Source organism: Macrobrachium nipponense, chromosome 19 (genome assembly GCF_015104395.2).
Source record: "Macrobrachium nipponense isolate FS-2020 chromosome 19, ASM1510439v2, whole genome shotgun sequence".
Taxonomy (NCBI): Eukaryota; Metazoa; Arthropoda; class Malacostraca; order Decapoda; family Palaemonidae; genus Macrobrachium; species Macrobrachium nipponense.
In genome coordinates this window covers 29,681,264-29,693,900 of record NC_061088.1, presented here as the reverse complement: position 1 = coordinate 29,693,900, position 12,637 = coordinate 29,681,264, and the positions used below count along the sequence as shown (strand labels likewise).

The window sequence follows — 12,637 nt, the reverse complement described above, 5'->3', positions numbered from 1 at the left end:
CTGTCGCGTGTGCCGCGAGTTTTGAAATTCTGTCGGGACGACCGAGTCTATAGCTAAGTATATATCTGCTGGGTAAGTTACTTGTACAAAAATAATGGTTCCATGTACCAGTATCCGCCCCCCCACACACATTATGTATGTGTGATCTTATTTGGAATGAAGAATTTTCTGATGTTTGAAGGAGGTGTTACATACCAGTATACATAGAACCACACTGTATTTTTGTCCCCCCATTTCAAGAAGTTTTATACTTTTATACATTTTGAGTGGCTGAAGCAGCTGTGTGCGTGTCATATATGAGTTAAGCTGAAGGCAACAGTGATCTAGGTAGTACTACCCAAATGAGTAAATAAGTGCTTATTTTTTCCCCTTGTGTTGTTGTTTTTTCCCCCCATAATCCAGGAATTTAAAATTTTCATTTATTTCCATTTATAGCATATAAACATGTTTATAAACATAAATTACTTTAATATTATACATAAAGGGTAAAATACAAAATGGCTGGTCTCTACCGTTGCACGACCATCTTCCTGAAAAAGTACTTCAAAACGTCACCTAACCCAGGATAGACATTAGTGAAGAGCCAGCATCTGTTTATGCAACACCTCAAGACCTCTACTTTCCTCTCGAAGTAAGTTTTTTCTCCCAAGTCACAAATTAATGCCATAATTTCTGATTTTTGGGAAGGTGGTGCCGCAATAGATAGATGGGAGATTGGACAGACAAGTGATGATCGCATGCACGTAAGGTGTCACTGTTATAGGATTGTAGTTAGAGATGGCATCAGTATCAACTGCGGAGACCAGCAGCAAAAAAGCTACTTCTGGCACCTAATACTGGGTCATTAACTGTGTCAATTACAGGAACAAGTTCAAAAAAGAACAGGGGATCACATTTTACAAGAAAGAGACCTTTTTTCATTCATGAGAATCTTTATGACTGTTGAAATAACCTCAAGTAAATGTGTTTGATCGCAGTCAACTTCACTACTGCTTTTATATCTAATAAAATACATAAGGAACGTTATAACAAGCTTGTTATTAAAGCTGGGGTGTTGTTTATCCATGTTATGTTCCTACACCTCGTTAAAATACTATTCTAAATGATGAATTGCATAAAATAAAAGTGGTTCAGTGTGCTGAAATCAACCTCAAAAGTCACTGGCATTTAGGGTTACCATCAGTCCATATAACCATAATTACGCCTGACTATTTTCCCTACTAGTAGTACTACAACAATGTATATAGGATAGTATCATGAGGTCTGGAGCCAGGCCTGCTGCAGTTTTAAGCGTTAATGAAATGTTATGGTAGTGTTATTTACATGTTACCAACAATTTCTCAAACCTGGTATGGAGAGGACTCTGCTGAATTTGATCTCTCAGAACACTTAAAGGTAGTACAGGCAGTCCCCGGTTATCAACGATCCGGTTTTATGAAAACTGGCAATTTATGGCGCCACAATGGGCAGAATTCCAGCACATAACGTTGACAAATTGGTCAACTATATTGCTCAAGTGTATACAAACTACAGCAGACAGAATTAAAATTTTTATTTCTACATGATGTAAACATTGTCCTTGGTAAATGATGCAAAGATAATTTACCAATCATTAAAGACTGTTGAGAAAATAACCATATCCAAAGACTATATACTACTGAAGTATATACACAGTCTTTGGGCATATCAGTGACAGCAAGAAAAATGGTGACGGAACAGCATGAACCGCGGAATAATACATTAGTTTTCGCCGAAAAACAGATGTTTTCAGGCTTTAACGAGCTGAAGAAAGCCATAGACATCTATGAAGACTCAAACTTTAAAAAATTGGGTAATTCATGGTATATACTACGTAGGTCACGAATGATCGAATCGGCCCTGAAAAGAATTCCGAAGAGGAGATTCAAAGAAGATTATATATAAATATATACACTACCATCGTACCTTTGTTGACTTTCTCGGCCCTTTATTCTGCCCGACATCGGCAGTTGCAAGGGCCGTTATACACTTTACAATATTCTTTTGATTCACTTCATTGGGTATATTGCAGCTGTCGGAGAAGACGATAGAATTTACCAGGTAGTGAAATGGCAAAGTTAAACCAAATTTCAGCAATATTCCATTAAAATCGGGATAGTGTTGTTTTTGTAGTACAAAAAAGCGGGACAAAATTCACAAAAGCTAAAAAAAAAAAAAATAAAAAAAAAAAAAAAAAAAAAAAAAAAAAAAAAAAAACGGGGGGGGGGGGGGAAAAAAAAAAAAAGGGGGGGGGGGGGGGGGGGGGGGGGAAAGGGACATTTTGCTAACTGAAAAAAGGGGGACAGATGTTCAAAAAGAGTGACTGTCCCACCTAAGAGCCGAACTCTGGTTTACATAATACAGTATGATCAGCAAACTGGTAAACGGATACAGCTAACTGCCGTATCTACAGCAAGTCAAGAGCGCAATTCACTGCCGTACCAATATCTACCACGATCGGGATACGGCTGCCGTACCTATATCCTGTGCCTAAATCATTTGACAGTCTTGATGGACATCCGAGAAAACAAGTTTTAAAGAGTACAGGGTTTCCCATAGGACTGTATGGGCATGTCACTGACTGCTTTGGCTACTAGGTAGCTAGGTATGTGCTGTCCAATCTCTCCTCTCTATGCCTATCTAAGGGTCTCACTGGTAGAGGTGGCCGCCAGGTGGCCACTCGGTATTTTAAATATAGGCTATATAGCTACTAGAATTGCCATATAATGCATAAATATTACGAGTTAGGTGTATAATAATTATGTACCTACAGTATTTAGCCTAGTGTATAGTAGCCATTCATGATAGCTATATAGCTAACTAAATCACGAAAGTTAGGAACGTGATAAATCCATAAATAAAGATATATGCCACGAAGGAAAAATAAATGAAGGAGGATCTGCAAGATCTTTCAACGTTGAACTTCCTTTACTGAGCAGAGAGACTGATCAGTAAAGGACGTTTAACGTCGAAAGATCATGCAGATCCTCCTTCGTTTATTTTTCCTTTGTGGCATATATCTTTATTGATAGCTATATGTGCATCATTAGGTATAACATATTGATAATGCTTTATAATTTCTTTTACTATGCTATAATGACCATACTACCCACCTTCACATTTACGACGTTCTTAGACACCCATTCTTTCACACTTAAGACACTGGAAATCTGGAAGATTGTCCAAGAAGGGAAAAATATAACTTAGGTATATACTACAAATATGACATACCCCAATAGCCTAAGGCTGCAACAAGTAATATTACATGTACCTATATTTTGAGCCAGATGCTTTTTTTTTGTAAAGATTAATCCAAGATACGGGGTGAGATCTCTAGCAGTCTTCAAGGCAATTAGGCTACAGAGTACCTTATCAGTGCAGCTAGAGTGATTCTGCTATCTAGGTAGCTAGGTATTACCTAACCTACTAGGTATACTAGCTAACTACTACCTAAAATCTTGACGATAAAATTTCCAATGAAAACACAAGTCATTATAAACAAAATAAAAAAATATATAAATCATTCAAGATATTTAGGTAACAATGTCCAGCCTAAATCTGCCCTACCTAGCCAGTACCTACTAGGTAGGTAGGTATGACGAAATCTAACAACTGACAGGCAACGGGTTCCTTGGTTAGCTCCTAGCTACACAGAAATAACCAAAGTTACGGCCTCATCAATGGTTGCATTCGGCTATAATTATCTTGCTTCCAGAGTTCAGAAGCATCACACCTTAAAAATTTGACTTGTAAAGTCATTTTTAGTGAATTCACCTCCTACGGTGATGTACTACCTAGGTATACGACCACTACACCCTAACATAACTAGGCAATTTCCTTCATTACCACAATATCCCTACACTGCAACACAACAATAGGCGGTTTATAAAGATTTTTGGCTTCCAAAGTCAACTAGTAAATTTAGACAGAACTAAAATAGATGGACACTCACCAAAGAACGGCAAACGCGACCGGCCATCCTGTTGTTTCCTTTCCTGTGACCTTTCGGTGCGTGTCGTCGGCTGCTCGATCGGCCGACGTCAGTCGATGAAGAATCAAAAGTAACACTCAGTGAAATACAAAATAAAAGTCACGGTTCATTATCTAAGAAATCTTTGCCATGAATTATTTGATACATTAATATAACTAACGGCCTTAGTTCAAAATACGAACGAGGTTTTGCATTTACAATAAAGTTATTTAAAAGTACGGTAACCGGATTGTGTACAAGTTTGGATTAAAACCAATATCTATCAGAATGACGGGAATAGTTACATATAAGCACCAAAATTCTGGATGGATATATATATATATATATATATATATATATATATATATATATATATATATAATATATATATATGTGTGTGTGTGTGTGTGTGTGTGTGTGTGTGTGTGTGTGTAATATAATTGCAAGATGATTCTTTAGCATAGACCGGTATTTTACCATGCATATGAATATGTAGCTGATGCAAGAAGTATTATTGCCTTCCTTAGTTCTCGAAAAAAATGAAACAAGCAAGTTAATGTTAAATCACAAGTGATCAAAAGGGATATTTACTTCCATGATTTAAATCCATTTCGTACAGGGAGGCTACAAATAAATTAAGGAAACCGCCTTATTATTCAGTTCACACATTTAATTTCCTCTTTATTAATGTAATGGAATCGGACAAAATATAGATCAGGGGATATAGCAAATGAGATTAAAAATCCACAAAACTAAATAAAAAAGTTAATGATATACATCTAAACTATATTGAAAGAACTAAAATAAATTTAATATTTTAAACTAACATATTTTTTGTAAATATAACAAAATTGCAAAATTCATGAATGACTCCGTACGATTTGACGGCAGACGCTGAATCCACACTAGCAGTCGAAGAAAAGAAATTGGCCAATTCTAACCCCGTTAAGTCTACTCCTCGTACTTTCTAGTCCATCGAAAATGTCCGACTCTGAGCAAAATCCCGATGCTCCAACTCAGGAGAAAGTGAAGGAGAAGCAAGAAGACACTGAAGAAGAAAAGAAAGAGGTAAGGTTCATGAAAAATAGCTACTACCTTAAGTTATATTACCGTAGGAGTCCAGCCAGACAATTGGTAAGGATGTAAACAAACAAATTTTGGTGGACAAGTCCGACCTTTCGAGAGACATCATATTTAGGGTGCAGATATGTCATTTATTGCATGAGTTGTTGAATAAATCAAATGTTCAGGGCTATTCTAAAGATTATATCCCAGGCTCGGTTGGCTGCAGGAAAGATTAGTGGAATGCAGGGGAAACAACCGAGTGGACTAGTTGATTCAGTCTTGGCCGCTTGTTGATCCACCCTCCGAAAAAGTACTTTAACACCTCCTGACACCGGAGATGGGCACCAGTCACGAGTCATTGGTGGTGAGAACAACACCTTGAGACCTCTACTCTCCTCTCGAAGTAATTATTTTCTCCAAAGTTAGAAATTAAGGTCATATTTTCAGATTAATCATGGGTTAATGAATGTCTAGTCATGAGCAGTGCAAAAATACCTCCATGACACTTTCGAAATTTTAACTTAAAACACCAAAAATGTAGAAGATTGACTCCATCTCGATGTTTGCGGAGTCACTTGTGTCCGTAAACTTGACATTCCATGTGCTAGGGGGAAACACTGCGGTGGATTCATTGTCATTGCGTGGATCAGCCTTATTCACTTGATATTTAATTGGTGAAACAAGAATACGGTATTTCTACAGAAGCAATCCACGGTTGCCTAGACTATGGCAATTGACGTTTTCCTACGTTATTTTAGTTGCTGTACAAGATTTGAAACTAATATTTATTTGGATGACTGTAACTAGGGTGAAACATCACGACAGGCCAACCCTCATCACGGTAGACGGGTCTTATTCACTCGATATTTAATTGGTGAAACATGAATACAATTGCAACTCTAAGCATACCATTTAAAAGACTGAAGTTTCGTCAACATATTGTGATATATGAAAGCCCCATACAAACTAAAATAAGCATGTGAGCTCTTCGTAAAATATGTTTTCAAGGCAGTTTTGAAATCCAATATGGCGGCTACGTTTTGCATGGACTGTTCTCATCAGTGACGGCCACCATCTTTCCCCAGCCTTCCCAGCACTCATTTGAACAATGTTAGCGTATGTATGTAACGTTTATGATCTTACTCAAAAAAAAGATTGCAGTTGTATCAGCACAATAAAACAACATTTTGTTGCCTATATAAGTGAAAGTATGAAACTTGTTATTCCCGGGGTTATGGTTGGAACTGAATTCATTCTTACCTTGTAATCGGCGGTTTTTATCCTTACTGCCATCACAACTGAAACTTCCACAGTGCTTATTGATTGTTATTATACACATTTTTTGGTCTCAGTTCACTCCACATTGCACTTTAAACCAGTTGCTGTTCCTGGTTTTCTAAGCGCACGCGACCATAAACACAATTTCGAACAGCAGACGACGACAGACTACGAAACTGCAAAAGTTTTATTCCCTAAAACTGTTTACTTTACTCGTTATTTAGTTTAAATTTACTTTGTTATTTAAAAATTTTGATTTAATTCATGTATATTATCCTTTTTGCAACCAAATTACCCCGAAAAATTACAGATATTTCTAAAGTAGATAAAATCAAATGTTTCTAACGTTTCGTACATCTGGCTGCCGAAAACCATAGAGGAACGAATACGGAAAAGTGCACGAGGAACGACTACGTTTTTTTTTTTTTTTTTTTGCTTTTTTGTTTTTGCTAGCACTTTTCATTGATTTCAGTCTTTATTAGTATTTTGAATTTCTTTAATAATGAGTTATGCCAGAAATAAATGTAACCTTTAATGTTTGCATGCTAAGAATGGCAAAATCATCGTTGCCACATTAGTGGAGGCTTCACACATACGCCGTTCCATTATCATCCTGTTAAGCGTCACCGCCCTGATGAGCTCGCTGCTAACGTACCGTCACGCTTTTTTTGTAATCAGCGATCATAGCACTGATGATAGTTTTTCAAAGTTAATATTGATTTTTATTGCTTTTTTATTTTTAATTCATACTGTAATTAACTGTAGGAAATTCTCTCTCTCTCTCTCTCTCTCTCTCTCTCTCTCTCTCTCTCTCTCTCTCTCTCTCTCTCTCGGAGTCCAGTCACTCGGCAAAGAAAAGTCATCTTCACTCCGCAAATTGGAAGAAAAAAAAAGTTTGTATCATCACTGGAGGATTCAGAACTAGAGCTCTCATCATCAAATAGGTTATCAATATCACTCCTCATCTAGTATTTGATTGATCTCACCTGAAGAAATATGCCTCCTCTTTGGACATTCATTGTGAAAAGACGCGAAATCCAATTTGTTCGATAAACGCCCGAAGCGTATTGAAAGAAACCAACAGGGACAGGCAGTTTTCTAGCATAAGCGACCACCAGGAAAGAGTTGCCAGGCTGGCAATAAGTTTTCCCATGTGCTGAGAGTGTTTAACAATGATGTTCCTACAATTTCTATACGAGTAAACGTATTATTACGGGGCTGACAGCTTGACAAGCACAGTTAAAGTCTTTGAACGTAATATCCCGTTGAAGCGGCTACCGAGTAGATCGCGGTTGAACGTATTATTACGTGGGTGACGCTTAACAGGTTATAAAAACTGTTTCCATGAATTCTAGTTGTCCTTAGTAATGCAATAATGATAAAACTTGCTTTAATATTTATGTATATATACTTCCAAATACATAGCCTAATTTCACCAATTTCAACGTTTTGTGTGTAGTCTTATACCCCACCAGTTTTTGGAGGGTCACACATACCGAATGGCAAACAGAGAGAGAGAGAGAGAAGAGAGAGAAAGGAGGCGGAAAGGAGGAGGCAAACGAAGAAAAGGGACGGATGGGGGGGGGGGGGGGGGAGGGGGGGGGGGGGGTTGGGGAGAGGGTAGGTGGAGCTTTATACGCGTGTTCGTATCCATTTCTGCATAATGGAGTTTTTGTCTCTTGGTACAAGGACAAGTCGTTATTCTTTACGATTAGTGATTCACGATACCCTTATAAATTACGGCACTGGGTGTAATGCACTATAGCAAAATCTCGTTCTGTTAAGAGTGTTCGTTACAGAAATAGGTATTGCCCAAAAACGTGCTTGCACTGTCTCTGAAACCCATAGTAGACATGCTGCTTTGTTGTCAATCAAGTTTTTATAACCAAGTATTTTTTACAAGCTAGCTATTGAATAAATTTGTATTTTTCTCAGTCAAAACATATGCCCCTTAATGCTAACTTTCCTCTTTTAACGACTTTCTGGTCATTGCAAATTCGGCCCCATAATTTCTTTATGGTGCGAAAACAGACAGAGGCCCATGGACCGAAACGATTGCGTCACACTACGGCGATAATCCAGCAGTAAAACATCTTCATATATCCAAAAAGTAAATATAAAGATATATATGCGCATTACGATTATAACAATTACATGTATAGCTGATAACAATCTGCATGAATAACTGGTAAACTGTTCTGCAATGACAGTTGAGTATAGCAATTATTTACAATAGGTACGAAAGTCAAGATGTCGTGACGTCATAATACAGAACGTAAAAGAACGTTCTAATTCCAAAAAATAATTACTTAATTTGAGTCAGAGTCGGAGTTACTTTTTCAATAACGAATATTTTCAAATTAATCATCATAAATATGTAAAATATTGATGTTTTACTACTTATTTAAAAATTAGCTAAGAGCACGCTTCTCGTCATCTTCTACCTAAACAGCTGTTTACTCCTGGCTTGTTGTTGGTGAGAAATCGTGTTTCGATTGTTGTGATAAAAGTGCTCCAGCGTCTGTGGGTACAAGTGGTGTGCGGATTTATCACAGGAAATGGAAAGTTTGTTGACACAAGCGACTCCGTAAACATCGAGATGGCGTCAATCTTCGAAACATTTTTAGTTGTAAGTAAAAATTTCTAAAGCGTTTTGGTGAGATTTCCACTGCCGTGGGCGCCCATTTTCAGTACCCTCTGTTTAAATCTTAAAATTGGCCTTAATTTCTAACTTTGGAGAAAATACTTACTTCGAAAGGAGAGTGGAGGTCTTTAGCTCCGTTTCTCACCAACAACAAGTCGCGACTGATGCCCATCTCGGGTGTCAGGACGCGTTATAATGTACTTTTTCGGAGGGTGGCTAGGTGTTGATTGTAGGTGGCCTGCTTGGCCTGCTGTGATGTTTCACCCTAAGCAGTAATTTACCTTTGAAGACTAATACATGACGGTATCAATGGGTCGACGTACGAGTTCAAAGGTAAATTAATGTCAAGTTCCAGTAGAACGGAAAAAATAGGGGGAAAAACCAGCGACTACCAACCCTTATCACGGTTTTCAGGTCTTATTCACTTGATATTTAAATGGTGAAACAAGAATACAATTACAACTCCAAGCATACCATTCAAAAGATTGAAGTTTCTTCAACATAATGTGATATATGAAAGCCCCATATGAACTAAAATAAGCATGTGACGCTCTTCGTAAAATATGTTTTCTAGGCAGTTTTGAAATCCAATATGGCGGCTACCGTGGGATGTACGTACAGGTTTTGATCAGTGACGAAAATCATCTTTCCCAGCCTTCCCAGCAATCATTTGAACAATGTTAGCTTATGCATGTAACGTTTATTGATCTTACTCAAGATTGCAGTTGTAATCAGCACAAGAAAACAACATTTTGTTGCCCATATTACTAAAAGTATGAAACTTTTTATTCCCGGGGTCATGGTTTGAACTAAATTCATTCTTACCTTGTAATCGGTGGTTTTTATCCTTACTGCCATCACGACTGAAACTTCACAGTGCTTATTTGATTGTTATTATACACATTTTGGTCTCAATTCACTCCACATTGCACTTTAAACCAGTTGCTGTTCCTGGTTCCTAAGCGCGCGCGCCTCAAACACAGTTACGAACAGCAGACGACGAAACTGCAAAGTTTTATTCCCTAAATTGTTTACTTTACTCGTTATTTAGTTCAAATTTACTTTGTTATTTAAAAATTTTAATTTCATGTATATTATCCCTTTTTTTGCAACCAAATTATCCCGAAAAATTACATATATTTCTAAAGTAGATACAATCAATCAAATGTTTTTAACGTTTTCGTACATCTGGCTGCTGAAAACCATAGAGGAATGACTACAAATAAGTGAATTATAGACTTTTTTTTTTTTTTTTTTTTTTTTTTTTTTTTTTTTTTTCTTTTTTACCACTTTTCATTGATTTCAGTCATTATTAGTATTTTGAATTTCTTTAATAACCGTATGCCAGAAATAAATGTAACTTTTAATGTTTGCATGCTAAGAATGGCAAAATCATCGTTGCCACATTAGTGGAGGCTTCTCACATACGCCGATTCATTATTATAAACTGTTTCCATGAATTCTAGTTGTCATAGTAATGCAATAACAATAAAATTTCTTTATTTATGTATATGTACGTATATGCTTCCAATACATAGCCTAATTTCACCAATTTCAATTTGTGTGTAGTCTTATACCCAGTTTGGAGGGTGAACACATACCGAATGGTAACAGAGAGAGAGAGAGAGAAAGGAAGGCGCAGGAACGAAGAAGTTAAGGGGTGGCGGTGGAGGGGGGGGGGGGTAGGTGGAGCTTTTTACGCGTGTTCGTATCCATTTCTGCATAATGGAGTTTTTGTCTCTTGGTACAAGGACAAGTGTCGTTATTCTTTACGATTAGTGATTCACGATACCCTTATAAATTACGGCACTGGGTGTAATGCACTATAGCAAAATCTCGTTCTGATAAGAGTGTTCGGTACAGAAATAGGTATTGCCCAAAAACGTGCTTGCACTGTCTCTGAAACCCATGGTAGGTATGCTGCTTAGTTGTCAATCAAGTTTTTTATAATCATGTATTTTTTACAAGCTAGCTATTGAATAAATTTGTATTTTTCTCAATCAAAACATATGCCCCTCAATGCTAACTTTCCTCTTTTAATGACTTTCTGGTCATTGCAAATTCGGCCCTATAATTTCTTATGGTGCGAAAACAGAGGCCCAGGGACCGAAAACGATTGCGTCGCACTACGGCGATAATCCAGCAGTAAAACATCTTCATATATCCAAAAAGTAAATAATAAAGATATATATGCGCATTACAATTATAAGTTACATGAAGAGCTGATAATCTGTATGAATATTCAACTGGTAAACTGTTCTGCAAGAAAGTTGAGTAAAGCAATTATTTACAATAGGTACAAAAGTCAAGATGTCATGACGTCATAATAGAGGACTTGAAAGAACGTTCTAATTCCAAAAAATAATTACTTAAATTTGAGTCAGAATCGAGTTACTTTTTCAATATCAAATATTTTCAAATCAATCATCATAAATATGTAAAATATCGATGTTTTACTATTTATTTAAAAAATTATCGAAGTGCACTCTTCGTCGTCGTCTTCTACCAAAACAGTTGTTTACCAACAAACAAGCCGGTGAGGGACCGTTTTCTGATTGTTGTGATGAAAGTGCCCCAGCGTCTGTGGGTACAAGTGGTGTGCGGATTTATCACAGGAAATGGTTAGTTTATTGACACAAGCGACTCCGCAAACATCGAGATGGCGTCAATATTCTAAAATATTCAAGCGTAAGTCAAAATTTCGAAAGCGTTTTGGTGAGATTTCCACTGCCGTGGACACCCTTTTCACTACCCTCTGTTTAATGCTTTAAATTTGGCCTTAATTTCTAACTTTGGAGAAAATACTTACTTCGAAAGGAGAGTAGAGGTCTTTAGCTCCGTTTCTCACCAACAAGAAGTCGCGACTGATGCTCATCTCCGATGTCAGGACGCGTTATAATGTACAAAAAAAAAAGGGGGGGGGGGATTGTTCACGCTGATCGTACATGGTACACTATGTACCCTGCTGTTTTTTTACCCTAAAAGACCGCGACGTACGCGTGTACGTCTTTCATCCTTCCTCGAAAACAAAGCGTTTTCTTCAGCTTGAATGGTTTCCAGACACAGTATTGTTTACGAGAGAGGTGCTGAAGCTCCACCCACAATTCATTCTAACCAATGAGCGTCTGATGGACGTCGTGACGTCATTTTCGTATGGGATATTAGGAGGGGTACTAGCCAACATATGCCAGTGCGTCTCAGGCTATTATCTGAGAAGGATGATTACGATTTTGTCCACAAACCATGTAGATTTGAATTCTAAACCTTTTTCCCTTTTGATTGCAGTTATTTTATATTTTTTTTTTTTTCAGTATCATGTCAGATGATAGTGTTTCAGAGTCAGGGTCTGAGTACCTGCCAAATCTATCAGATGATGATTATAGTGATAATTTCTTAGAGGTTGACAGTGACAGCAAGTGTTTGGAAGACATTGAACCTCTTGTCGATGAAGGTTGGCGATTCATGACTGATCCATCTTGTGACTTGTGCCCAGACCCAGTCCCCCCTGATTCACGGAGGGTGACAATGGGATTCCTGCTTACACACCAGTTTGTTCATGAAACTTACCTGTCAGATATATATATAGCTGTATTTTCTGAAGTCCGACAGAAATTCAAAAAACTTCCGGCACACACAGTGGTCGGCCAGGTGGTTAGTACCCA

At 37.5% G+C, this 12,637-nt stretch overlaps 2 protein-coding genes across 3 annotated transcripts in view; one reads left to right on the top strand and one right to left on the bottom strand.

Moving 5' to 3' along the window:
- Positions 1-4,127, bottom strand: part of LOC135215537 (probable isocitrate dehydrogenase [NAD] subunit alpha, mitochondrial) — a 44,842-nt gene extending 40,715 nt beyond the window's left edge. Inside the window, exons 1-2 of one of the 2 annotated variants that reach the window (XM_064250371.1) lie at positions 3,971-4,060; positions 3,132-3,188 (exon numbers count right to left, since the gene is read on the bottom strand). In XM_064250371.1, the coding sequence (XP_064106441.1) occupies positions 3,132-3,188; positions 3,971-3,997 (84 nt within the window). In that variant the 5' untranslated portion in view covers positions 3,998-4,060. Of the gene's footprint in view, positions 1-3,131; positions 3,189-3,970 lie in introns of both variants that reach the window. The other variant, XM_064250376.1, reaches the window with a different exon arrangement.
- Positions 4,128-4,884: 757 nt separating this feature from the next.
- Positions 4,885-12,637, top strand: part of LOC135215522 (cAMP-regulated phosphoprotein 19-B-like) — a 43,082-nt gene continuing 35,329 nt past the window's right edge. Inside the window, exon 1 of the mRNA XM_064250346.1 lies at positions 4,885-5,056. Within this exon, the coding sequence (XP_064106416.1) occupies positions 4,970-5,056 (87 nt within the window). The 5' untranslated portion in view covers positions 4,885-4,969. The remainder of the gene's footprint in view (positions 5,057-12,637) is intronic.